The following is a 26,791-nucleotide window of genomic DNA, read 5'->3' as shown; positions in this document are numbered from 1 at the left end:
ATGCAGATTATTGGATGGAGGAAACGCCTCAATAAAATAAATGTAAAGTTGCTGGAGTTGGACTCGAACCGTAGTAGTGTTTACATCATTAATCCTTTTTTTGCGCTCTTCGCAACTGTGCCACTCGACAGCTACTTTTGGTTATCCGACTGCCAGTTTTTCATTTGCACTATCTGTAGATTTGTTTTCCTGTTTATTGTTGTTTTTTTCCCCTGTTTCCTTAGTTTTCCTCTCTTAGTTTTTGTTTTTCTTTAGTCATTGATCCCATTTCTGTTGTTTGAAAGATGAAGATCTTTTACATTGAATTTCCCAGATTAAACTGGGATTGATCCTCCTTTTGTTTAGTCGGTCACTGTTCTGAGCAGTCATCTTAGCCACTAGTCTATTGCGTATGCGGCCGTGAAATTTAGTAATTTAGATGATCAAGAGTGCTTTTGCAAGAGTTGAGCGGGCACTGTCGTTTCTTATATATCAGCTCTGATACAGACAGTATGTTGTCTTTGATTGCCCTTTGAATATACCTGTTGGCCAGTTCAATCTGCATTTCTCTGACTGGCTTCATGTTTGCCTCTTCGTGGAGGTTTTGAGTCTGATACCATCTTGGTTTTCGAAGGCAAATTCGTAGGGCTCGGTTTTGAACGTTTTGTATTTTATTGATAAGGGCATGCGATTGATCCAGCCAGCAAGCATTTGAGTACAGAAAGAGTGGTCTGATCCAAGATTTGTAAACCAAAATTAGGCTTTCTTCGTTAACGTTTAGGTTACTAAGCTTCCAGAGTTGAAATAGCCTGCTGTTCGCTCTTCGTATTAAATCTTTGCAATGTTCATTCCATTTGAGGTTTGGAGTAAGAATGATACCCAAGAATTTTATCGATTGTGTCTTCTGAATGGTAATTCTTTTAATGTTGAGCTCTAGAGAAGATTCTTTCTTTGAGGGGTTTTTAAAGATCAGGTAATGAGTTTTATTTGGGTTAATTTTGATTTTCAATGAGCCGCACCAATTAATTAGACTATTCAGTGATGATTGGAGATGTTTTTCGATTAATTTCGGGGATCGTGACCTATAGTAGAGGGCAAAGTCGTCAGCGAACTGTGAGATCTGGGCTTTTATTTGCGGCAAACCACTGACGTAAATGAGAAAGAGAATGGGAGCAATTACGCTCCCTTGAGGTACTCCAGCTGTCGGGCTGAAACTATCACTGACAGTGGAGTTTATCTTCACAAAGACATTCCTTTGCGAAAAGAATGAATTTATCCATCTTATGACCGAATTCTTTAGCCCTATCGAGTTTAATTTGTGCACGAGTCCTAGGCGTCATACAGCATCGAACGCTTTTTCGACATCCAAGCAAACGAAACCAACCATTTCGGACCACTGAAAGGCTTCACTGACGTGCTGAGTGAGTTTAATGGGATTGTCTGTTGTGCAGCGGTGTTTCCTGTAAGCACTCTCAGTCTCGCCGAATATATTTTGGCTTTCACAATATTCCATAACAATATTTTTTACAACAGTTTCACATATTTTGGCTATGCAGTTTGTAAGACTAATGGGTCGGTAGTTTTCAGCCTTCGATCGGTCTTTGTCTGTTTTGGTATCATTTTTATCTGGGATTCTTTTCAGTTAAATGGAACAAAGGAGTTGTTTATGGAGCTAGATATGAGGAGACAGGCAAGGGCTTTAACATTCTTTGGTAATTCTTCAAGGATTTTGTAGCAGATTTTGTCCGGCCCAGGGCATGTTTTTTTCGTCTCTCAAGATTTCATCAAATTCTTTTGTGGTAACCACAATGCCCAGTTGTTCAGTATGTTCATTTGTATTTATTATTGCTTCTGTTTCATTTTCAATATTGTCGCAGAGTTCAGAAATTATTGATGAGTCCGTTTCGTGATTTTTCATTGTGTCCTTTAGCAGCTGTTTAAACATTTCACTTTTCTCCTTGTCGGTGACCGCCACACAATCTTTATAGAATAATTTTGGGTATTCTGCTGTTTTTTGTTTGGGCTCGTTTTTATTAGTTAGTTCTTTTATTGCTTTCCAGAAGCCTTTGCTACCCTTATCACATGCACTTTCCAAGACCTTTGCTCTTTTTCGGTCTTCTGATCGCATCATTGATCGTTTAATTTCTTTCTGTAGGTAATTTATCTCCGTTCTTAAAGAGGTATAGTGATCGCCAACTGCTATTTTGAGCTCTCTTCGCCTTTTTCTCCTCATTTTAATCAGTTTTTGCGTCTCAACACTGTAGGGGAGCTCTTTCTTTTTAATGCAGGAGTCTTCCAGAGATTTGTGTATTAACTCAATTAAACTGGTGCTAAATTTATTTAATTCATTCTTTTTTGGATACTTCACAGGCCAGAGATTTGATGATCTGTGTAATTTTCTTGCATGTTCTCTAAACTTTCTGTAGTTGATTTTTGAGTTTAGTTGAAAAACTTCACCCTTTCTCAGGTTCAGGGTCGTAATTGTAACTTTGTGATCGCTGCCTAAATCTTCTGATACTTGAAAGTTGTTAAAATGCGCAAAAAGTGAATTATCGCAAAAGTGCAGATCTAACATATTTTTGCATTTTCCATCAAACGACTGATAGGTGTGATAACCGTTGTTCAGCAGTTTAAAAGTGCCCTCGTCAATAATATATAGGAGTTTTTCCCCATTTTCAGAATCGTAGGAGCAGTTTAGTTCATGGTGGGGAGCATTGAAGTCGCCACATATGAAGACATTTTTCAACTTTCCTGAAAATATTTTATCGGTCGAGAGTAGCTTTCCAGGGGAATTGTAAACAGTTATTATCCAAAAATTATCGAAAGAGGGCAACTTAAGGCAAATTTTAAGTATTTCTAGTGTTCTTCCATTGCTATCAGTTTCTTTTTCTACTGGTTCTATTCTTTTGATAACAATGCTGTTCTTCACTAAGATAGCAGAGCCATGATGACCGTTGTTGAAGGTTTCCGATGCAACAATGTAGTTGTTGAGGGAGGTTGTTTTTTTCCAGTTCTTAACTTCATTTACACAAATTACATCTATTTCTTCTTCTGTTGAAAACAAAATCAGATCACTTATTTTGTTGTTTAGTCCGCGACAGTTCCATTGCAAAATCTTGAGCTTATCCATTTTGCGAAAAGTTTTGGCTGTTTGGTAAATTGTTTGTTTGAATTGAAATAACAGGAGTTGTATTTGTGCTTTTTATGCTGTCATGTATTCTCTGGCCATCAATTTTTTCATTGAAGATACGTGAGGCGCTGTTAGAGACAATATTTATTATGTCACTGTAGGACATAGTGTTAAGAACTGTTCGTATCTTGCTCAGGACTTTAGCTACTAGAACAGCAATTTTTTCAGTTGATGGCGTTAGGTCGGTCTTTGCTTGAGAGCTCTGTTTATTAGTTACGGCTGAGAATTTGTTCTCATTTATCTTTTGTGAGGCCTCTGCTAACTTATGCTGATATGCTGGACAGCCTCGATAAACTGTAGCATGAGCATTTGGCATTTTCTTTTGCAACATTGCATTCTTTTACACTATGATCTTGCGAGCAGCGAAGACATCGAATTGCATTAGTGCAATCCCTTGCTGAGTGGCCAAATTTCTGGCATTTGAAACATTGCATAACATGTGGTGGTTCGCGGCTTGCTTCACATCGGTATAGCTGCCAGCCTATTTTGACGCCATGTTTTTGAGCTGCGTTGACTTGATTGTTGGATTCCGTGATCACGCGTATTAATTTTGTTGGCTGGCCCGTTGCTCGACTTGTTATTCGTGAAACTTTGGTGACGTTCATTGCGTTGTTATTTAAAAGTTCTTCCTTTACCTCATCTTCAGTAATGCTGTGGTGAACATTTACAATGACGAAACTTGGTTTAGTTTTAGGCTTGGGAAGTGTATTCCTGACGTTCACTTTGGCATTTGGAAAGGCCTGATTTAGGTTTAGTGACAGCATCAAGCATTCTCTTGAAGTGAGGTCCTCTGGCTGAATAAAGAAGTCGGTATTGTTCCTCAGTTCTCTTATTTGCTTGATCTTGACGGCTGGAAACTTCGACCTGATTGCTTTTGCAAACTGAATTTGTGATGGTCTTGGGTCAATTGAAACAATCATTGGTCTTACGTTTTGATGGGAGTTGGCACTTTTCTGAAGCGTTTTCTTTTATTCCTTACTTCAGTAAAATCGCTTTCGTCTTGCGTTGATTCTTCTGCCGTCATTCTGGCTTCAGATAAAAGCCTTTCAATTTGGCTCATTTTAAAACTCAGCCTCAAAGAGGCTCTGACTCTTTGAGACTGAGTTGAGCACAAAATAAAGGAGTAAGTTGAGCACAAAATAAAGGAGTAAGTCCAAACAAATAACAAAATTTTTGACATACTCTAAAGCCAGTTTAGACATATAAATGCTCATTTATAATAAAAATTTAATCAAGAAAAAAAATTGGATATCGTGTCAAATTCGTTTTCTGAATACGTTTAAACCACAAAGTTATTCTTTAGCGCACACAAAGCATCAAATGTGGATTGCAAATGCGATATAATAGTTTAATAAGTCCTCTGACTACATTATACGAGAATTTGTGGCACCTGTCAATGTATTATGTGTCATATATGACCTTGTATGAAATCCAAGAAATTTTTTCAACTTCAATGGAAAATCAAAATTATACAGTTTTAAGTCTTTGAATTTTTTGTATGATCCTTGTATGATTTCTAGGAAATCATACATGGTCCTTGTATGACAACCAAGAATTCATACAAATCATATATGACCTAGAATGATTACTAAGAATCATATATAACCTAGTACGAAATCAAAGAAAGTTGTATGATCGTTGACCCGGGAACCTAACGGGCGTAGGTTGCCCGAGAAGAAATAGAACATTTAACTTTTTACCTTTTACTTTTTCAATTTTTCCGATCTTTCTGTAACTGGGAAATTGTTCATGCATTTATGATCCCAGAACAATTTGCATCGACCTATTTCTGTTTGTGAAGAGATTTATTTGACAATTCTTCTTAACAAAAAAAATGACTCGGCCGACAAAAAGTAACATTTAATAATCCACTATGAATTTTTCCGTTAACGTAAGAACCCCCCCCCCCCCCCAAAGGGACACGACTTAGCAATTTTCACAATCACAAAGTCCGAGCCTTGACCAGACATATTTTAAATCGAACCTGTATGTTTTATAATAGACTGTGGAGAAGCGAGAGACGCTAGTGTTGCAGTATCCATATTTTCCTGTAAATGGAGATTTGTCCAAAGTGGGGGAAGTGTTGGATTTTGTGTTGTTTGTTCGAAACTCATTCAAACCTCCTCCTGGAAAGCAATCAACTGAAATACTGACACACTGTCCGTTAGTTTGTTCGACCTGATTCTTCCATTTTTATTTTGGAACAATTTAACAATTAATATTTGTTCGCCTAGTTTTGCCAACAAGCTAAAATAATGAAGACTAACAATATTTTGCAAAAATTTTTTCCAAGAAGTTCGTTTAAAGTTCCTGCAAATAAAATGGTACAGATATTATAGCCGACTGGACAATTTCTTATACGTCTAAGAGCAAAAATATTGCAGATATCTGAAAGTTAAAACCAAACATACATTCCAATGATTTCTTGCGTTTTTCAAAACCAAACATATCCAACATCTACGCAGAAATCCGATGCCACTAAAGAAACCGAGCTTTTTTCAAATTTTTCAATATAGCATTTGTCAAAAACAGTTTTTTGAAATTCTTTTTTGGGACCAATGTTGTTCAAGGGAAGGGAATGTTTTTACAGAAATGGTAGTCGTTCGTGTGGACTGTACATAGCGAGTGACAGATTGGTACAAGAGGCCGCCTCGAGGGAGTATAGTGACGTCATGGGGTGTGTGGCTGACTTGAGACTGTGCAGGAAAGACGTCATCCCTATCATAGTAAGCAACAAATATGAGCCCACAACCCGGGTCGAGGTTTGGCGGTGAATTTTTGTAAGAAATGCGGTGAAATGCGGTGAAAAAAATAATTTTCACCGCGTATTTTTTACATCTTTTTGCGGTGAATGCGGTGAATCGCGGTGAATTATTTATTTTCACCGCGTTCTCAGTATTCTTACAAAAAAGAATTGACCCCACACGGATTCGAACCTCTGACCTCCTGCATGCCTTCCTCTGCTTAGTCCACTTCTCCAACTTTCACTTACATCTTCGAAATTTCTTGTGAATTTAAATCAGATTAAGTAAATTTTGGAAATCATATGCGAAGATTTTTTGTAAGAAATGCGGTGAATTTCGCGGTGAATTTTTGTAAGAAATGCGGTGAAATGTGGTGAATTATTTTTTTTCACCGCATTCACCGCTTTCACCGCATTTCTTAAATTATTTTGCCACAAACGTTGATCCGGTGAATTTTTGTAAGAAATGCGGTGAATTTTGCGGTGAATTTTTGTAAGAAATGCGGTGAAATGCGGTGAAATATTTATTTTCACCGCTTTCACCGCAATCACCGCATTTCTTACGAAAATTCACCGCATTCACCGCATTTCTTACGAAAAATTACCCTAAAACCTCGACCCGGGAATATCAATTTCGGAAACAAATAAAAACCAATAGCGTGTAAAAGTTTGGCTAATTCAATGACAATACAAAAAACAACTGGTGAAAATAATTAGAGTTCTGCGGCACACAAAAGTAAACCCATCGTACAAAAAGCAGAGTACTGAGATAATCTGAGTTAATTTACAGATTGTGTGATTTTTGTATCGGTTAATACAACATTACCATGAGAAAAACTAGTCAATACCCGGGTTGACCACCCAGAGTGTTTCAGTTTTGAACTTGCGTATTTCCATTTTAACTTGTAAAACCAGTACTGAAACAGACTATTTACATCAAAAATGTAGGTCATGATGTCCAGAAAAAAAACATTTATTCAGACTGTTCAAAGTAATTTCATAGCAAAAACAGTACCGTGATATTTTCGAAAATGATGAAACTGCCTGAGCATGTAAGAAAAACATGCGAAATGCATCCATTTTGTAAAGACACGTTACCAGGTAACAGCTACATACACGCGGCATACTACTGCTGATACTGATACTCGATACTGACACGGAGCAGTTGGAGTGCGTTTGGGGTGCGTTCGAGTTCCCTTTCGGGTGCAACGTGGAGCATGCATTTGCATAACCAGATTAGTTATATTTGCGAACTTCCAGGTCACTTAGCAGGTGTATTCACAATCTCCCGGGTAACTTAGTAGTTGTGTTCACGATCTCGCGGGTCGGTTAGCAGGTGTATTTACGTTATAACATTGAATAAAAACATGTAACAATACAATAGTGCTGCTGCTGATATATTCAACTGTCCAATAATGCAGGCTGTTATATGATTTGTTCAAAAATGGGCAGACTCATAGGACAAATGACATTAATTGTCATTATCCGTGAACCGTTCTGCTTGTCCGGCTGCTATATTAAAGCAAGCAAAAACTGGCACATAATTTAATTAGGCACAAAAAAAGTTCTGCTTGTTGAAATCAAATTATAACTATACAGGTCAAAAAGCATTAGTCTAATATACATTTTATAATAAGTTGAATGCAAATCTTTTTTATTCAAAAAGGGAAGAAGCAATTTACAACGCAAGATTTTAATTTTCGTTGCCTAGTTACAAATTGATAAAAAGACAAATAACCATTATATTCTATCGGTTAGAAAAAGAGCAGGTTGCTTTATTAGACCGTTACCAACAAAGTAACTCGTGTCATAAACTGAGAAAATTAATGAACTAATGGGTACATAAATATAAAATTCTTTCTGCAAATTCAATTGCTAATGAGGTCCAAAATAGATGTGTTTCTGAAAGTTGAAAACATTGCATGATAGAAAAGCATGGATACAGAGTAATACTGGAATACGGAGTAATATTGGTTAATATTAAAAGAATCAAGCCTAAGCTGTGGCGATGATAAAACCCTCTAAAAAACTCAAACATTATTTTCAGTTTCTCTCAAACAAACTTTTTACCAATCAATTTAGTCCTGTTATTTTTTTACGACTCCAAGAGCGTTTGTTTTAAACAGGTTTTTACGAATCCAAGAAGAATAATGGCTTTCCTCAGTTTTTTGTATAAAAAGCAAAGTTGTTTGTGACTTGGACTTCGACTGATTTCTCTTTCAACATTGAATTTTGTTTTCGGACGTTGACTTACGTTTTCCAACAATGGAATCCAACAATATGTTAATATCGAAAGTTTTAATTAGAAAATGTTGTTAACATTGAAGGTGGATATCCTCCTAGTGCTCTGAAAACATTTCCACTGCATCCCCGTATATATTGTCCAAAAACAATCCCCCGTATATATAATTGCACCTGTACAATATTTCTAAGGGTCTCAGGCATTTGAAATTTGGAATTTTGTTAACAATACTTCTTTCAGTTTTCGAATTTAGTTACTTATTGAGTGTATATTGCAGGACTCATTGCTGTGTCTCAAATTATTTGCCAGGCTTTTTCAAGCTGCATCAAATTTGTTTACAACTTGAAGTTACTTCTTTTTAGGATCATGATTTCCGCGTTGGAATTTTTTACATTATTTATTAGAGTATTTGACTTGCGTTTGGTGTACAGTGTTTAGTATCTTCTGTTAAAATACAAGGAGAACAGGTGGATTTGAGAGTTTCGACCATATAGTGCTTCCTCTTTCACGGAACAACACCCCCCCCCCCCCCCACTTGCATCTCTCACTTTTTAACGTTCTCACGCATGGCTTTATACCACTTGCCAACATAACCCGCTTGCTAGTTATTTCTGACTTTCCCTCGATGAAAACAAGATAATTCGGTCAAATTTGGTTAATATTCAGTTGCTCAACCGCTTTTTTAGAGTTCGGCTGGTCCTCAGTTTTTATGTTTCAACGAAGCTGCTGCAAAGACACAAGATGAAAAAGATCATTCTGTTTAGTGTAATTTTTGCCTCCAAACGTCTGTGCCCATCCCCTTCACACAAATCTTCTTATGTTCCAATCCTCATCCAAATTAATGGCTACATAAATATCAAATTCTTTTTGCAAATTCAAATGCCGATGAGGTTCAGAGTATATGTGTGCCTGCAAGTTGAAAAAAATGTATGATAGAAAAGCACGGATACGGAACAAAACTGGAATACGGAGTAATACTGGGTAATAGTAAAATAATCAAGACTAAGCTGCGGCGATGATAAAACACTCTAAAAAACACAAATATTATTTCAATTTCTCACCAAAACTTTCTGCCAATTTTTCACTCCTGTTAAAATTTTTACGACTCCAAGAGCGTTTGTTTTAAACAAATTTTTACGAATCGAAGAACAATAATGGCATTTCTCAGTTTTTTATTTGAAGCAAAGTTTTTTATGACTTGAACAACGACAGCTTTCTCTTTCAATATTGAATGAGAATTCAAGTGAATTTAAATTTATCCTTATGACAACATAATGTCACCGTTGACCCTTAAAGCCACGCTCTCCCTAGTACCCCAAAAGTACACAACCTACCTGTACCCCATTCTATTCACCTACTGTTTTGAAAACCAGTCCAATGCATCCCCGTATATTCTTCAGAATTGATCCCTCGTGTCTATAATTGCATCTGTACAATCATTCTATGGGTCTCAGGCATTTGAGTTTCGAAATATTTTAACAATACTTCTTTCAATTTTTCAATCTAGTTAACTTTAGATTGTATATTGCACGACTCATTGCTGTGTTTCAAGTTATCTGTCAGGTATGTTCCAGCTGCAACAAGTTTGTTTTCAACTTGAACTGACTCTTTTTTTAAATGTTGATTTCTATGTTGGAGTTTTGGGCATTAATTAGAAGAGTATTTGACTTGCGTTTGGTGTGTAGTGGCTATTATCTTCTGTTAAAATACAAGGAGAACATGTTGATCTGAGACGTTTCAACCATATAGTACTTCCTGTTTCACGAAACAACTACCCCCCCCCCCTTGAAACTCTCACTTTTTAACTGCTCTCAAACGAAGTTTGTAGCAATTTTATTAGTTCTGTCGGTTTTTTTAATGCGATTTTTCGCTTGACCGATTTTTCGTCTGACACTTTTGACTTTCCGTCCTCATAAACGAGATAAAGAGGTAGCGCCCAGCGGTCATTAAGTTCTCTTACAGCCTTTCAGCTCTGTTTTAGCTCAAACTGTTTTCGAGACTTAAACTTATGGTGTGAAGGGCCGTTCTTAGAAATTGAAGACAACCCACCCCCACTCTTGATCCCCCACTATTGCCCCCACCCAACTGTTGCCCCCTTCCTCCCCATCAGCCCCCAGTGAACCGTGCACCCCAACCCCCCCCCCCAGTTCCGTTCGAGCAACCGATAGCTAAAAACACTTAATTTTATATTACTTTTCACATTTTTTTCAAGCTTTTTGAAAATGTTTGTCACTTTTTGAGTTTTTTCAGCTCTAGGTGTCAAAAAACCTCCTCTAGGGTTCTATTTTATGTTACTGCATAGTTTCTAGTGGTAGTGGAATGGTTTCAACATTTGTACCACTTCCCTCCGCACAAATCTTCTTATGTTCCAATCCTCACTACCCTTCACTCTCACCATCCCACACAGTCAGCATTTATTTTAATTGTCTGCTCCCCCCGTCATCATGCATCCCATAAAGCTATCCTCCCTAAGACCTCAAACAAAAGCTTCAAATGGCCAATTTTTGATTTGGTTTTTAATGCTTGAAAATGTGGCTGTTTGTTCTCATTGGTAAAAATAGGATTTGCGGGCTCCTATTTGTCTATTAACTGATACTTTTTTGTGCCGATCGAGCAAAAAACTTGGTAAAAACATTTTTAAAGCAAGTTTTACAGTTAAAAGATCTTAATGGAATAGGCAATTTGTTCCATTTTTGAACGCTTTTCAAGATCAAAGAATTGTCACTCTACATCGTTTTGGTTCCCTTTTTTATGATAATTTGATTTGTTCATTTGTTCTTTCTAGCGTTATGGCGACTAGTAAACATTTTAAAATTTTCAGATGTCTTTCAGTGTCTTATATCTGTTTGTAGCATTATTAGGCTAACTTTTGAGATAAACAGTTCGGCTGGCAGGATACGATCTTTAATGAGAAGATTAATGGAGTGGCCAAATTTTTGTCGATATTAACAAGTTTTTTTCCCCAGTTAATTTGCCTGTATATGCGGTTTATGTGATTCACTGTAATAGTATGAAGGAATACTCCACTGAAAGAAAGATGAGAGAGTACAACTGATTTGAAAACATCAGTTCCTACTTTCAAAGGACTTTGATTTCTCACAATATACAAAGAACGAATTGCATCGGCCATTTCACTTAAAACTGTGGTTCAGGTGATTTTCTGAGGTTAAGTTTGAATCAATTTGTACTCCCAGATAACAACAAGCTTGAGCTGGTTGGATAACTTTACCTTAATGTTAAATTCTGGGTGAGAATTAGTATGGTTTGTAAAGAATAACAACATCTCTGTTTTATCGGCATTAAAAGTGAGTTGATTTTCTGTCAGTTATTTGTCTGTTTGTTCTTATATTTTGTTCAATTTTTTGTAGAATAATTTTATTACACTTAAGTTTGCATATAATACTAGTGTCATCCGCATATTGAACAACATCTGCTTCACCTTCAGGTTTTTCAGAAAAATCGTAGACATATAACAGAAAAATAAAAGGTCCTAACACAGTTCCTTGTGGAACACCATGATTAATAGTTATTTTTTCTGATAAGTCAATACCCAATTTTGCGCTTTTGAGTCCGATTTTTTTCTTTTTGTGTTGTTATTTAGGGCTTCTCACGATTTGACATTTACGTTTTTTCAAACAGTTTTCTCCAAAATTTTTCAACAAAAGTTGCTAGAAAACGAATTTTGGTAATTCAAAATTGAGGTCGATTGGTAGTAACTATAACTAATACTTAAAAACTCTAAACATTATTTTACCAGTTTCTGCTTTTTTTGGGTGGCTGCACGTGTTTGTATGTGTTTATGTGTGTGTGCGAGTGAGTGTGTGTGTATGTGCTCGTGTGTGTGTTTGTGGGTGTCTCCGTTTTTCGACAACATAACCGCAATGCAACTCACGTTTTTTTATAACATTTCCAGCGATTGTCAAACTTTTTTTACCTTTTTGCTATTATCAGCACTGACATCTACTAATTGTTTCAGCATCAATACCGCTTTCTGTACCAGTTGGTTCTCCAGTTTCTCACAAAGCACAAACAGCCCTCTTCAGATAAACAGAATCAGCTCGGATTTCTCTACAGAGGAGGCAAGTGACAACCCTAAGCTGGCCCTGTTGGGCAAAAAAATTCATAGTAGAAAATTTATATTATGGAGATTGACCTCATACAATCAAAAAGTCCTATTAAATTGGTAGGACTAGTACATCTTCGTTATATATGAAAGTTTTATATCATCTTTCCAGATCATCTTACCGACTTCTCATCTCACCATTGTCCAGATTTTAGCTTGAGATCAGACTTGACAGCATCTTACTCAGACCGTTCGACCCAGAACTTTTATACAGTTTATTATAGACCTATGACCACAATTTTTTGACCAAAACGTTTTTTTTGTTGAAATCATGCTACCCATATGTTTTTAAACCAGATAAAAGCTTGTGAATCTAAACTCTGTGTTTGTTTTGCACGTTTTTTTTATTACACGTCCCCAGTTGTATGTAATTTCTGGAGAATTAACGTGTTTTTTTTAGATTACCTACCATAACCATTGACTAAAATTGATGTCCCTTTCTCTTAACTTCAAAACCATTAAACATTGTTGTGTACTAGCAGTCTGCACAGGTGAATATTTAGAAACCATGCATTAAGTGCATAGTCCAGAAAGTGACCTCTGACCTCTGAGATTTTGCCCCTTGAAGTGCACTCGGAGTCGAGTCTAAAGAAAAGCCTGAAAATCATCTGAAACTTCCCTCGTTGAAGTCGAATGATGAAATCGTATTCAAGATGACCATCTGGTCTGGACTGGCATTGGCGCCGCCTACATCTATATATTCCAAGTTTAGCTCCATTTAATCTTCCAATGGGAATTAGAATAAAGTATAATTGAGAGAAATGGGAATCATACAAATTTTCCGGGAAGTAACCTCTGAGAATACCGTCTGAAGCAAAAATGCGGTATGCTCACACCCATCTCCAGTCTTAAATGAGTGCTAACTGGGCCCCTCTCGTGTCCAGACAATTATTCTAGCTATCTTGTAAACAATTAATCAATCCCCGATTCAAATTTCGAGTGATTGAATCTGTCTCTGAATATAGGCCGCCGGTTGAGATCGAATTTCAAAATCAAAGTCGTACAAGCCTAAACTACTCTTGTTTGGCCCATTTTGATTAAATATCGGGTTCCAAAAGTTAGTGAAGATTATGGTTAATTATGAGAAACTGTCGTGAATGAAGTGACGAACTTCAATTCTTACTAAAATCAGCGCTGATTTCAGCGCAAAAACTGTGATGAAAAGTTGTCGAAAAAAAATGAATTATTTGTTTTAGAAGAGCTTGAGGGTGATTTTGCTGGTATGTAGCGTCACAGACAATTCTTAAAAATTCTATCTGCAATCTTTTCAAACCTATCGATCTATTCTCTGATATTTAGTGATAAATTAAGCTACGATTAACTGGCAGCTTTTCACTAAACTCGATTTAAAAAATGACAGAAAAAAATTTTTGCTGTCGTTGTTTTAGCAAACATATGATGAGCGGCAAGGAATGCGGTGAATTTTATTTAAGATATGTGCCAAAAAAATTCTCTGTAATTTAGCTTCGATCTTGTCCAATTTCATCATTTTCACAGCACTTACCACGAAATCTTGAAACCTTTAACAGCGAAAAGGGCAAGTTCTACCTTTATTAGTGGTTAACTCACAAATCTGATCAATAATTGATAATTGCGATTATTGATAAAATCGAGAAAATTCGAGTGTAATAAACACTTCGGCGCCATTTTATCGAAATGAGTTTGTTGATCGAATATTTTCAGACGACTTAGAAGTGTATGGTGGAACACAAGCTGATGCAATCAATGAACAAATTGACCCAAACCAGATTGGGAAAACAGGCGAAGATGACCAACCACCGTCAGACGGGGAGCACTTCCGCAGCTTGTCTCCAGGAAAGCAAAACCTATTTCACTTGACCAACAAAAGTTTGCCGCATTTTTAGCCACGTTTTGGTTTTTCCATAATCATCGTCAGATCAGTTTAGTTTTTATAGCTGCGAAGCTGTAAGCTGAGCGTACCTATATTGCGGTGCTCTTGGTTTTTTTTACGACTCGAAGAGGAGTATTGGTTTTCTTAAGGTTTTTTTATTTTTTACCGGAAACGTCAATAATTTTTCAGCGTTAAGTTTTTGAAAAACAGTTAAATTTTTTTTATATATGCAGTCCTAAAATTTTTTTGACCTTTTCTGCAAAATGTTTCAATGTTTCGCATGTTTGATTTCTGCTTTTTCTTTTTTTTGATCTGTTCAGGAGGATAGATTTTTGTCTTGGATATATCGTTGTATTTTCTAAGTCTCGAATGCTGAAAAATGAAATGGTGTTAGTTTTTCTTGTTTTTTTTAAATTTGATTTTTAAACTTTCAAAATTTAGATTTGAACTTTCAAAATCAAGAATTAGTCTTTGTTACGGTGTTCCTTACATTGTGTCCATATTGTTCACATTCTAGCTTGTATCATTCTAGCTCTGTCCTGTCACCTACATTTATACTTGTTTATTGATTTTTTCAGTTATTGACAAATTGAATGATTTCGGCTTTTTCTTAGATTTTCGTCATTTCTTTGGGTTGCAATTGATTTCATTCAACATAAGGCAGTACTAAGAGTTTACTAGAAAGCCTTTTCCAGAATTGCTACTTATTACTTTTTTTGTATTTTTCCGACCGTGGTATTGTTCTTAAACATTTTTTGCCTTTAAATATTACTCGGTTGCTTTTCTATGATTATTTTAATTTTTCAATTAGTTTGAAATCATGTTGTCTAGCATATATACAAGAAGAAAAACGTATATATTGTTTTTGTCTTAATTGCAGTGATGAGAAATCTAACTGTAGTAGTTTTCTGATTCTTAACTTTGAGCATTATTTTTTGAAAAATTTAATTTAGTTTGTTATTATTATCTGTCGTTTGCTTTAGCGATCTTTTTAAGATTAGCATCATGATTTAATTGAGGGCAGTTGATAGCGCTGTCAGCTGTTTGAGACTATCAGTGTTTTGACTATCCTAATTATTTTGCACTTATCCTTACCAAACGTTTTCATTAATAAATATTTCGCGGCATTTTGTTTCTCTTGGTGACAGTGGTTTAAATTTCACCAATTTTTAGATCAGACCGGGGGGGTTATAATTTTATGGTTTATTAAAAAAGGTAATGGTTTCAGCTGCAATTAGGGTTTTTGTCACGTTTTTACGCTTCGAGTCGCTTCCGTAATTCTTCCGGCTATGTTTTTTTTTACAGGAAGCATATTTGTTCGCGCGGCATTTTGACCTAAAAGCGGAACTGAGAACAACTGTCTCGGTGAACAGATTTTCGCTAAGCGAGAGAAATTTTTTTATCATGCGCTTCGTTTAGTTAATGGCTTTTTGACTTTGAAAAGTAGTTTTTGACTGAATGGCACATATAGATAACCGTTTTTAGCCGTTTTTTGGACTAAATGGCCCAATTTTTTTGCTTTTAATTTGGTTTCATATAGAAATAAAGTTTATTCGATACTATATTGAAATGTCAACCTATGAAATTGATACCACAGTGTTGTGTGATACCGCAGAGCCTGAAAATGCGTTCCAAATTGAAAATTGGCACATATTTCTTGATTTTTTAGTTAATTCTTGGCTTTTTTTCTATTAATTTCTTCGTTTTTGGATCTTTTAACAGTCTTTTTTTTATCAAAAATGAATTAATATCGCAACTTCTCTTTGATAATTCATATACTCAACGCCTCTTTCTACCTCGTTGTAATTTTGTTTTATAAAATTTACATATGCTAATCCGATTTTGGTAATTTTTTCCGACTTTCGTCAGTTTTTTTGTTTGTTTTTTTTTGGTTGTAATTGCTAGAAATTGTCATTTTGTGCAACATGAGGGACTTTAATTTCCTTTCAATAAAAATTCAATCATTTTTTTGGCGTTAGGTTTTTGAAAAACATTTAAAACTTTTTCATAAATGCTGGCTTAAAAGTGTTTTGACCATTTTGTTGCAAAATGCTTCAATTTTTCGTATTTTTGAGTTCTGCTTTTTCCTATTTTTTGTTCTCCTCAGGAGAATAAATCTTTGTATTGGATGATTAGTTATCTTTTATATGTCTTGAAAGCTGAACAATGAAATGTATTCGTTTTTCTTGAATTTTTTATTGATTTAGAAATCAAGAATATGTTTTTGTTACGGTGTTCCTTACATTGTGCCCATATTCTTCACATTCTAGTTATTATCTTTCTATCTTTGTCATGGCACCTACATTTATTTTCGGTATATTGATTTTTTCAGTTGTTGAAAATGAATGATTTTGGTCAGAAAATGCTTTTTAGATTTTCGTCATTTCTTTGGTCTGCATTTGATTGCATTCAACATAAGGCAGTACTGAGAGTCTGACAGCAAGCCTTTTCAGCAATTTCTACATAAGACTATTTACTGCAACTTTGTTCCGGCCTTGGTATTAAATCAAAATATTTTTTGCCTTTGAATATTCTTCTGCTGCTTATGTCTTTTCTATGATCAATTTAATTTTTGAATTAGAATGAAATCATGTTGTTTAGCATTTGTACAACAAGGAACAAGTGTGTTTTGTTTTTTGTCTTAATCGCAGTGATTAGAAGTGTATTTATAGTTGTTTTCTGATTCCTAAATTTGAGCTTTCTTTTTTGAAAAGATTTTACTTAGTTTTATTTAACTTAGATTTTTATCTGCCGTTTGCTTTCGCGATCTTTTTCAGATTAAAATCATGAATTATTTGAGAGCAGTTGACAGCCTTGTCAGCTTTTTCAGTCTATCACTTTCTTGACCACTTTAATTATTTCGGTTTTTTAACGTTACCAAACGTTTTCAATGATATAAAATTTTGCTGTATTTTGTTTCTCTTGGTGACAGTGGTTTAAGTTTCACCAATTTTTAGAGCAAACCTGGAGAGGTAGTGAGTTTACTAATTTTATACAAAAAGTTGTGGCTTCCGCTGCAATTACGGTTTTGTTTGTGAAGTTTTGATGCTTCGAGTTGCTTCCGGAATTCTTCCGGCTATGTTTTTTTGTTTCGTCGTCTGACGCTCTTTTTTCGTTTTACATTTGTTCACACAGCAAAGCTGAAAAAGTCAAATTTTCTGAATAACTTCTTCCTCTCACTAACGGCATTTGCGCGCGTGACGTCATTTCTTATTCGCTTTACCAAAAGTTTTTAGGTAATTTTCGTGATTAGATTTTGATCATACGTGACTTACCTCACTCAATAAAAAGACTTTTGCACTTTAAAACTTAAGTTTAATTTGAATTTGTTTAAGGTCAAAGGAACTCATATGTGCAGTAAAGGTCCCCAATAAGAGGTTTCTGCGAAATCAATTTTAACAAGCTTTATTGATTTATCGCTGAATGTTTTTTGACCTAGTTTTTTGTGCGGCGTCGATTTTTTTTTTCATTTTAGATCTGTATCTGTTTCTATCTCTATAATATGGCACGCATGTCTTCTTTCGCAGCTATTCCGGCAATCTGCCGGCTATGTTTGAGAATATCTCCCAGAGTATAATCCAGTTTAGTGGGTAGAACGTTCATACCCCAGTCCCATTACCCTAAGTATATCATAAAGGGGGTATAGTTTTGTAAGGGTAACTGTGCTGCTAAGAGGCCGATTTTAGCATAGTCTGATTACCCAGTGAACTGAAACTTGGAACAGCTTGATAAGAAACATACCAAATCTTGGTAAATCTTGCAAAGATCTTGTCACGGTACTTACCAGGAAAAACATCAAGATATGTACGATCTAACAAGTTCTTTGCATGGCTGTCAAAAAACAAGATTTTGCAAGATTTCCAAGAAAGATTAACCATGACATGGCAAGATATATCAAGTATTAACAATTCTATAGCTCCCAAAAACAAGATGTAGCAGGAAATCATAAAATTAAGCAAGAATTATCAAGAATTTGCAAAGATTTTTCAACTGCACAGATATCGGTTATGTTTCGATTTTGTGGGACTATGCGAGATTTGCGCCTATGTTTATGTTTTTCCTGTTAGATCATAATCGCGTTTCTTGGGTTAAATTTGCGCGTATCGTAATCGCGTATTTTGGGTTACGTCGAATCATCGTATTGCTAAGTCATAGTTGCATATCGTTACAAAGTTGAGACATAAACGCGTTGCATCGCGCTAATTCTCACTACTTTGACACATGATTAAGTGTTTGTCTGGATTGTCTGGTTATGGCCAATTTTTGTCTGGATTCCCGTTTCCACCACCTCACTCCAGGTTGTTTACAAACAAAATTTTCTATGTGTCAAGAATTATCAAGATCTTATCAAGTTACGCCAAGAAAATTTCTTGACATATCTTGATAAGATCTTGTCCAGGTCTTATCAAGGTGTTCCAAGAAATATTTGTCTATCAAGATCTTGGCAAGATGTCTCAGGTTTTGCAAAGTTTATCAAGATCTTGCATGACATGGCAGGGTGTATCAAGTCCCGTTTCTTTGGGTAATAAGATATTTGCGACATAATTGTAGTATTATTTCACTAATGAATTGGTTTGGTGTCAACGTCATTCTAAATAAAGTTCGTCTAATTTTTCTTTAAGGGAGTTAAGGTAAACTCATGTTACTGTAAAATTAAATTATATTTACCTTAACTTTACCTTGAATTACGTTTAGGGTTTAAAAAATACATCAAGATTGTTAAGCCAGATAAAAGTATAAATTCTATTCTTAATTGGAGGCCTAATTAATTAACTTCCTAGGAGCAATAAGTGATGTTTGGCATGGAATCTAAAGCAAAAAAGCAAGAAAAATGTCGCCTTCAGTGGTTAGTTCAGTGAAGTCAATAAACAAAGTAAGGTTAAAAGGTACTGATCAAAGACAGTTTTCAATGTCTAATCGCCACTTATCTTTTCTTTTATATATAAACATCTAGAAGAGATCGCTATAACTATAACAAGACTTGTTTAGGCTGGGCAGCAGTGGGCGGAGAGGAGGAACCCGAGGAGGAGGAGGGCGGAGTTGAGAGGTACAAACGACGAAAGAGGAGGAGGCGCAGACGAGTGAGTGGAACTCAATCAGAGAGAGTTCTGGATACCATCCCAGAGACTACTGGCACCACTGGAACACGGAGACGGCGCCGATCTCGCAGAGCCACTCATACCGCAAGCAAGTCTTATACACTATTATTCGTTCTCTAGATTTAGTCTTATGTTGTTATTAGTTGCTCTTGAACGAAGTTCATAGCAATTACTGTAAAAGTGTTGGTCTTTTTTATGCAAATTTTTTGCTTGACCATTTTGCGCTTTTCTTCTAGAGCATTCTTTGACTTCTCAAGTGACTTTTTCACGCTGTCCTTATCATTTTTGAGTGATCTGTAGTGCTCCGAAGTAAAGCTTGTTGCTAATATAAACTCGGTTGCAGCATAGGAAAACTAAGGGACAAATAGCACGGTAGGGAGTGGGTTATGAAGCGGGAGGTCAATTGTACGAATACCGGTGGGGTTAAATGTTTTTCCACTCGCCTGTCGTTCGAGAGCAATTCTTGCGACATTTGTCTGTTTAAAGAGAGCCCCCTTTAAGAACATGATCTGGTTATGGGGGGGGGGGGGGGGTCAGCTTTGAAAGGTTGGTCTGGTAGCTTACGATTATTGACTTTTTTTCCACCTCTTATGATTCATTTAACAGCCTACGCCATTTATCCAAACAAACATTATTTATGCGCTTCCCTTTTATCCGCAATTAAAATATTTCTGACTGTTTTGAGTTGCAGTTTTTTTCGTGAAAAAGGAAGAGTAACGGTGGAAAGTCCGATGCGAATAGTGATGATTACCTTCGGAATTTGAAATAGGTCGAGTGTCACGACAACAGGATGTAAAAGTTTACTGCAAAGAGTGAGTTGAGTGATTCGATTCTGAGAAAGATAGAAAGATAGAATTTTTCACGTACGGCCTTTTCAAAGAGGCTCAAATTGACTCTCATTTTTTTCGGGCAACTTAGCTTTTCTCGCAAACTTTTTGGAGCAATTGTGACTTTAAGCGCATATTTAACAATTGTAATCGTTTTTTAGATTTCTAGAAGAAATTCAAGGCAATTTTTTTTACCGTTTCATTGCTCTCAAACAAAATTTGTATAAATTATATCAGTCTGGTGGTCTTTTTTAATACAATTCTCAGCTTCGCCAATCTTTTGTCTGACCCTTTTGGATTTTCGTCCTCAAAAACGGGATAAACAAGTAACACCCGTGAGATATTTAGTACTCTTAGAGCCATACAGCTCACTAGTATATTTACGTCAATTAAACTGTTTAGGAGATATAGGGTTTCGACAAAAACTGTTTAAGGGTGCGATGGGCCGTTCTCAGAGCTTGACTCCCTTCACTTCCCTCCCCCTCTCTATCTCTCTCCATCTCTCTCTCTCTCTCTCTCTCTCTCTCTCTTCTTTCTTTCTATTTCTCTCTCTCTCTCTCTCTCTCCTCTCTCTCTCTCTCTCTCTACCTAATTCCACCCGTACACCAGCACCCTCCCTCTCCCAAAGCTCACCCCACGCCACTGCACTGCAGTTAAACTTAAGCTAGCTTCCTTAAACTGCAGCTGCTGATGAAGCCAACTCGCAGCCATTCATTTAGTAGCAATCCGTCCGACATTAACTGGTTATACTTAAAATAATTTTGACGCTTTTTAGTGATCTCGTTTCATAAATTCTGTGAAGAATTTGAATTTTAATTAGTTTTCGTCGTGGTTCTGGTTAGATTTACTTACTTTTTTAGTTTTAGTTTTTTTGTTGAAAACAATTCATTAAGATAGAATTTCACCAGTTATATTCAAAGTTTGAAATTTTTCGCAAGTTTGCGTTTTTCAGGACGGCGTTGTTTTGATTCATTTGCATCTGTTCTATGAGTTCTGTTACTAAGAAAATTTAAGACAAATTTTGGCTAGTTACTCCAAGTTTTCAGAGGGAATCTGTCCCTTCTTACCGAAATTTCCTGCTTTTTTTATTCCATTGATATTTGCTTCTTTTGCCTTTTTGGTAACGCACTACATTTGAGATTTTTTCTGCCGCATTCTGACTGTTATCCAACACAAAGCGACTGTCACTTACTGTCAATTAGTTCGACGTTAATTTGCCTATTTTTGTTATTTTTTGTTTTGCTCGGTATAGATATTCTTTAGCTTGTTTAATTGTCTCCATAATGTGTGTCATTTTTATAACAAAGACAATGTAATACGATCTATTGAAGAGATTAATACTATAATACGAGCTTAGTTTTTGTAACTGAAGATTTTTCAAAAAGGGAAATATCTTTTTTCAGCTCAAAATTCTCAATTTGGACACGTAATGTACCATGTGTCGATTATAACTTCAAATATACTGTGCAATCTCCCGTCTCTCATAAGACAATATGATCTGTCAGAAGGTCATAAGGATCTTTGGATTAACTTAGAAGGGCTAATTTGCGTCTCACAGGAACAACAAAAAAGAACAAAAAAAACGAATTGTTATCGGCACATTACTTTATCTTATCAATTTTTTTAAACTTGAGAAAACAGTGTATGAAAGAAAAACATATTCTTTCGTTAGCAGTGTGGCGTTTTTATATCTATTTTTATTTTATTTTTCATTTTATGAGGGAGGGTGTTTTTAGGTGGTTTCTGGAGCCCATTTATAGTTGTTGTTGAAACCTGTTTTTAGATTAATCAATTTTAGAGTTCTTGATGTGCATTTGCGTTCAGGACTTATCTCTTTTTCTTTCTGGACATTTTTAAATTTTGCTTTGCTTTCATTCAAGCTCTTTGTTTTACGTGGATCACAGTTTCAACGTTTTACATGTCTTTTTTAAATGCGCCGAATTGCCTTCCAATTTTTTGAAACTCATTTTTAAAGGTTCGTATTCTGACTTACCCCGATCACTGTTTCAATTAAACGTTATTTTGAGCTTTTAAACAAATCTATGAAGTAATTAATAAAATCAATTTCAACTTAGCGAAATTAGAAGAAACGATATAAACCGATCAAGCACCGTTTTTAAGGCAAAAAATAGATTATAAAAATATATTTTACTAATTCCTAAACTGTATTACCATGATAAGTTATATCCTGCAATATAGGGGTTGAGTTGTCAGCATATATTTGATAAATCTAACAAACTGCGAACTAAAATATTACAATTTTTGAAACACAGGAAAAATTAAGCTGTCAATATCAGCTGTCATTGTACGTCAGTTCCGTCAGCGTAGTCTGTTTCATAAATAATAATTCATACTTTCAGGTCCGAATGAAAGCAGAGACAGAGGCGGTTCTTCTTCTAAGCCAAACAGACTTGGACCCTCACCCAACGAAGCTGACGAGGTAATTGTCCCGCGCAAATTTTCTTCAGAAATTGGATTTTTGATCCTAGAAATTTAGCAAGTTTTTAACTTAAATTTATAAAATCTGAAGTCAAATCCTAGCTGAAAGTTTAACAGAACAAAAAAACTGCTCACGAGTATTTTGAAAGTGAATTATTCCTTGTGCTTTTTAATTAATTTCTGATTTCATTTTTTTGTTTTTCATCAACTTTTAATACATCTTTCCTACCACCACACCCCCCTTAATTCTGACATCTCCAAAATCCAAATAAGAAGTAAACCAAAATTTATTTGATTTTTTGACCTCGAGAAAAAATGGTCCGATATATTTTTCTAGAGCAAACATTTTGCATTTTTTTGTGATCAGATGGGCCGAAATCAGATGGCTGTTTTTTTCTCTTTTCAACTCTCACAATAACAAAAGTACCTCTTGTAACTAACCATTGACTAGGTTGTTCGCAGTTTAAAAATACAGCTCATATCATAAATAGCTTTCTTTATATTCTCACACCTTGTAATTTTTCAAGCAACAACTGCAAGAACATTTAGAGATTTGAGCATAACCATCATCCGTGTTTGCTTTGGTGAACAGTGAACAGCAATGCCGTTGAAAATTGTGGTGCATTTCCGTATATTATTATGTCACAGAAATATGATCTTAGAAAAAATCTTTGGTTATTTTTTGGGTCTTTACCAATATAGTCACCAGTTTAACGATCATATAACTTACGTCCAACCCCATCTATAATTATACCGCAATGAGGGTGATTAATCTGAGGGGGGGGGCTATAACGAGAGAGACCCCTTTTTTCAGTTGTATCTCGAGAAACAAGAAGATGAAGAAGAAAAGAAAGAAGAAGAAGACGATGTAGAAGGTGAACTTTTGCCCTCCCACGGACTCCGACCCCGACCCTTGCACGTGGCTGCTTCCGAGATCAGAGGACGCGAGTTCAAACCAACAGACTTTTCAAGGTCACGAAGGTATTCGGCCCGTCCCATTGGGGAAACACCCACATCGTTCATGCAAACAGCCCGGGACAAATTGGTTTGTGGCTATTGTTACTATGACCATTTTTGCTCAATTTTTCTATGTTGGTAGATTAAAACGTACATATTTGAAACAGAAGTTGAAATCGTCACGTGCAAGCACTTTTAAAATGCCAGATCTCTTCAGTGCCAAATTCTAGAATATTCGAGATTTTCCAATATACAGTGACAGAATTAAAAATGTGCAAAATGCATTGTTGAGCAAGGCTTGTTATTCTTATGTATTCATTTTGAAATTCTAACTTTCAACTCAAAAAGCTTCGCGATTCTGAACGAATGCCGGATTTTCCCAGTGAATTTATAAGAGTCATCAGACCTATAACTGAAGTTTTTAATTGCTCTCAAACGAAGTCTGTAGCAATTATTAATTGCCCTCAAACGAAGTTTGTAGCAATTATTAATTGCTCTCAAACGAAGTTTGTAGCAAGTATTAATTGCTCTCAAACGAAAATTGTAGCAATTATTAATTGCCCTCAAACGAAGTTTGTAGCAAGTATTAATTGCTCCCAAACGAAAATTATAGCAATTATTAATTGCTCTCAAACAAAGTTTGTAGCAAGTATTAATTTCTCTCAAACGAAGTTTGTAGCAATTATGTTAGCTCCGTTGGTCTTTTTAATGCGATTTTTCGCTTGACCGACTTTTTGTCTAATATATTTTTTCGCCTGAACAATTGACTTTTGTCTTCAAAAATGTGATAGAGTTGAGCAGTTTCCTTAGAGCTCTACGAGTTACAAGTCGCCAGACACTGTTGAGTCATTTATTCACGGCGTGAAGTTTGGTTCGTAGAGTCCGACGTTCGTTAGCTATGTTTATTATAATTTGCTCTTGAACGAAATTCATAGCAATTATTGTAAACGTGTGTGTCTTTTTTATGCAAATTATTTGCTTGATAATTTTGACTTTTCGAGTGAATTTTACGCCCTTGACTTTTTGCGTTTCGCGTGAACTAAAATTCTTTCTCAATCACAATTTCAAGCAGCTGAATTCAATTGGCGGCAATTTAATACTAAAAGTCAAATGAAAAGTGCGCCGAAACTGGTGCCATTTATTACTTTAAATCTTAATAGTGGTATATGTTAACCTCTAATGTGTTATTTGAAGCCCACTATTGAACTTCTTAGTCACGTTTAGGCTCCCCCTCCCTCCCCCCCCCCACCCGACTGAAGCACGCTGCAATTGATTAGAGCTCCCACTAGTCGTTCGAGAGTAATTCTTCCGACGCTTAGTCAGTTATGTTTAGATGAGGGATCATTATTCATTTTGCATAGGAAAAAGGGAGGAATACTTATTTTTGTTGTTAACTGGGAGCCACTTTCTGTTCTGTCAAATCGCAAAATTTTGTGTTCAAATTGAAGATAAAAAGTTTTTTGTATGTTTGCGTTACTGATAGGAAGACTTACTAATAGTTGATTTTTGTTTGACTGTTTTTCATTTAAAAATTTCTTACCGTTCAATCTGGTTAAGCCTGATCAGGGATCATTTTGGTTGATCAGAAATTAATTCGAGAGCATTTCGAGTGAACGAAAAATTTTGAGAGCATGAAAAGTTCATCATTAGGTCACTTTGTCGTAGATGATCGGATCAGGTATAATTTCGTTATAGGACATCAAGCTGGATATTTTGATATGAAAAAGTCGTAATTAGGTATCAAAAGTAGCATCTAATGAGGCCAATCAACAGAAATTATAATTTTGCGCTCTCGTAGTTTATGCCGCGACTTATAAAAAGACCGAAAGTGTGATGAAAATATCGTGCTCGACTTTAGCTACTAAGCTAGATTGTGTAATTATAGTGTCAATATGGAATAAATTGGACCCCCCCCCCCCACACACACACACACACACACACACACACACACACACACACACACACCTCCCCAACTAGGCTTCCAAGGTCTTTTCATAAGTCGAGGTCTAAACTAGGGTTTCAAATATTGAAGGTGCGAAATGGACCAGCACTAGATATAAATCAGTTTCTTTCTTGTAAGTCTGCTTCACTACTGTTTGCATGCATCAACTTGTCCTTCAAACATACATATCTTTTGCTCTTTTTGTTCCTGGAGACTTTATCTCTGTAGCCAAGTATATGTTGAACACATAGAACTTCCTGTCAAGTTTTCAAGCTTCTTTCATGTTCAACATACGACAAGTCGTTTTGCAAACTTTATAAATAATGCCTGATCAAATTACAAAGAGATAAAAAGACAGATTGCTTCTCTTGATTATCAGAAACATATTTTGCAGTTAATCGAAGACTTAAAACCAAGAGAAAGTTAGATACGGCACAGTTTAATTCAAATCATTCGGAATAAAAAACTTACCCGTTAATTCTTCTGAAACATTCGAACTTTTTTCTAGCTAAACTAACAAGTTTTCTATTTAGAACATAAGCAAGCTTCCAGTCACGAATGAAGCAACCCAAGACATTGTACCGTATAATCTTCGCCAGCCAGAGACATCTGCAACAGCCACACACCAACCAGGTACCTCTAGCAGCGCAGTGCCGAAATCTGCGGGAGCAACCGCAGCATCTACTTCTTTCGTCCCGGGTTCGAAACTGGCTCGGACCGCGAAAGAAAGACGTCAGCAACGATTGCAACGAAAGGAAGCGGAGTTGCGGCAGAAGATAGAAGAAGAACAGAAAAGAAAATTGTTGCTGGAACAACAACATAAAGAGCAACAGAGGCAAATTCAGGAAGCGGAGAATGAAGGGTTGAAAGTGACTGCCGATGACCAGTCTGTAATGGAAGATTATGTCAACTCGGGCGATTTTTCAGATCAATTTCCCTATTATCAATGAAACAAGGAAAAAGAAATTTTGATCTCTGCTTGTTTGCAAGTAACTAGTTGAGACCGCGACTTACAAAAAAATTTATTGGTTGTTGGGGTTAGAAGGGTGGGGGGGGGGGGTATGATTGACAAAGTAATGCGGCCCTCCACTACGACCCTGGTTATCGTTCAGCAAATTAGAAAATTTGAGATTGATGTCAGACAAGATTGATGTCGGCCTCAACTAGTTCTGCAACAGCTTGAACTGTTTTGACAGTTGATTTTAAAGATAATTTATTAGAATCAAACTCTTATTTCGCATTATGCTCACTTTGCCTTCCTCTGATTTAATCTGTGCTGAATTTCTGAATTGGTCTGATTTGAGTTGTCGATTATAGATAGCTCTGTATAATACTGATTTTGTCATTTTTTAGAATTGACAGGTCTTGGTCCAAATCTGGCAAAAATGATACAAGTGC

The 26,791-nt window shown here is 36.0% G+C and overlaps 1 protein-coding gene across 1 annotated transcript in view; it reads left to right on the top strand.

The window, feature by feature from the left end:
- The window catches only part of LOC142344541 (uncharacterized), a 55,090-nt gene extending 28,747 nt beyond the window's left edge, over nt 1-26,343 (top strand). The window contains exons 8-15 of the mRNA XM_075396301.1: nt 5,172-5,332; nt 5,760-5,895; nt 12,131-12,233; nt 13,961-14,125; nt 19,119-19,316; nt 22,416-22,495; nt 23,309-23,539; nt 25,927-26,343. Of these exons, the coding sequence (XP_075252416.1) occupies nt 5,172-5,332; nt 5,760-5,895; nt 12,131-12,233; nt 13,961-14,125; nt 19,119-19,316; nt 22,416-22,495; nt 23,309-23,539; nt 25,927-26,343 (1,491 nt within the window). The remainder of the gene's footprint in view (nt 1-5,171; nt 5,333-5,759; nt 5,896-12,130; nt 12,234-13,960; nt 14,126-19,118; nt 19,317-22,415; nt 22,496-23,308; nt 23,540-25,926) is intronic.
- The last annotated feature ends 448 nt before the right edge of the window (nt 26,344-26,791 follow it).

The sequence above is a fragment of the Convolutriloba macropyga genome, chromosome 1 (genome assembly GCF_964194025.1).
Source record: "Convolutriloba macropyga chromosome 1, txConMacr16.3, whole genome shotgun sequence".
NCBI lineage: Eukaryota > Metazoa > Xenacoelomorpha > Acoela > Convolutidae > Convolutriloba > Convolutriloba macropyga.
This window is presented reverse-complemented; position numbering and strand designations above follow the sequence as displayed.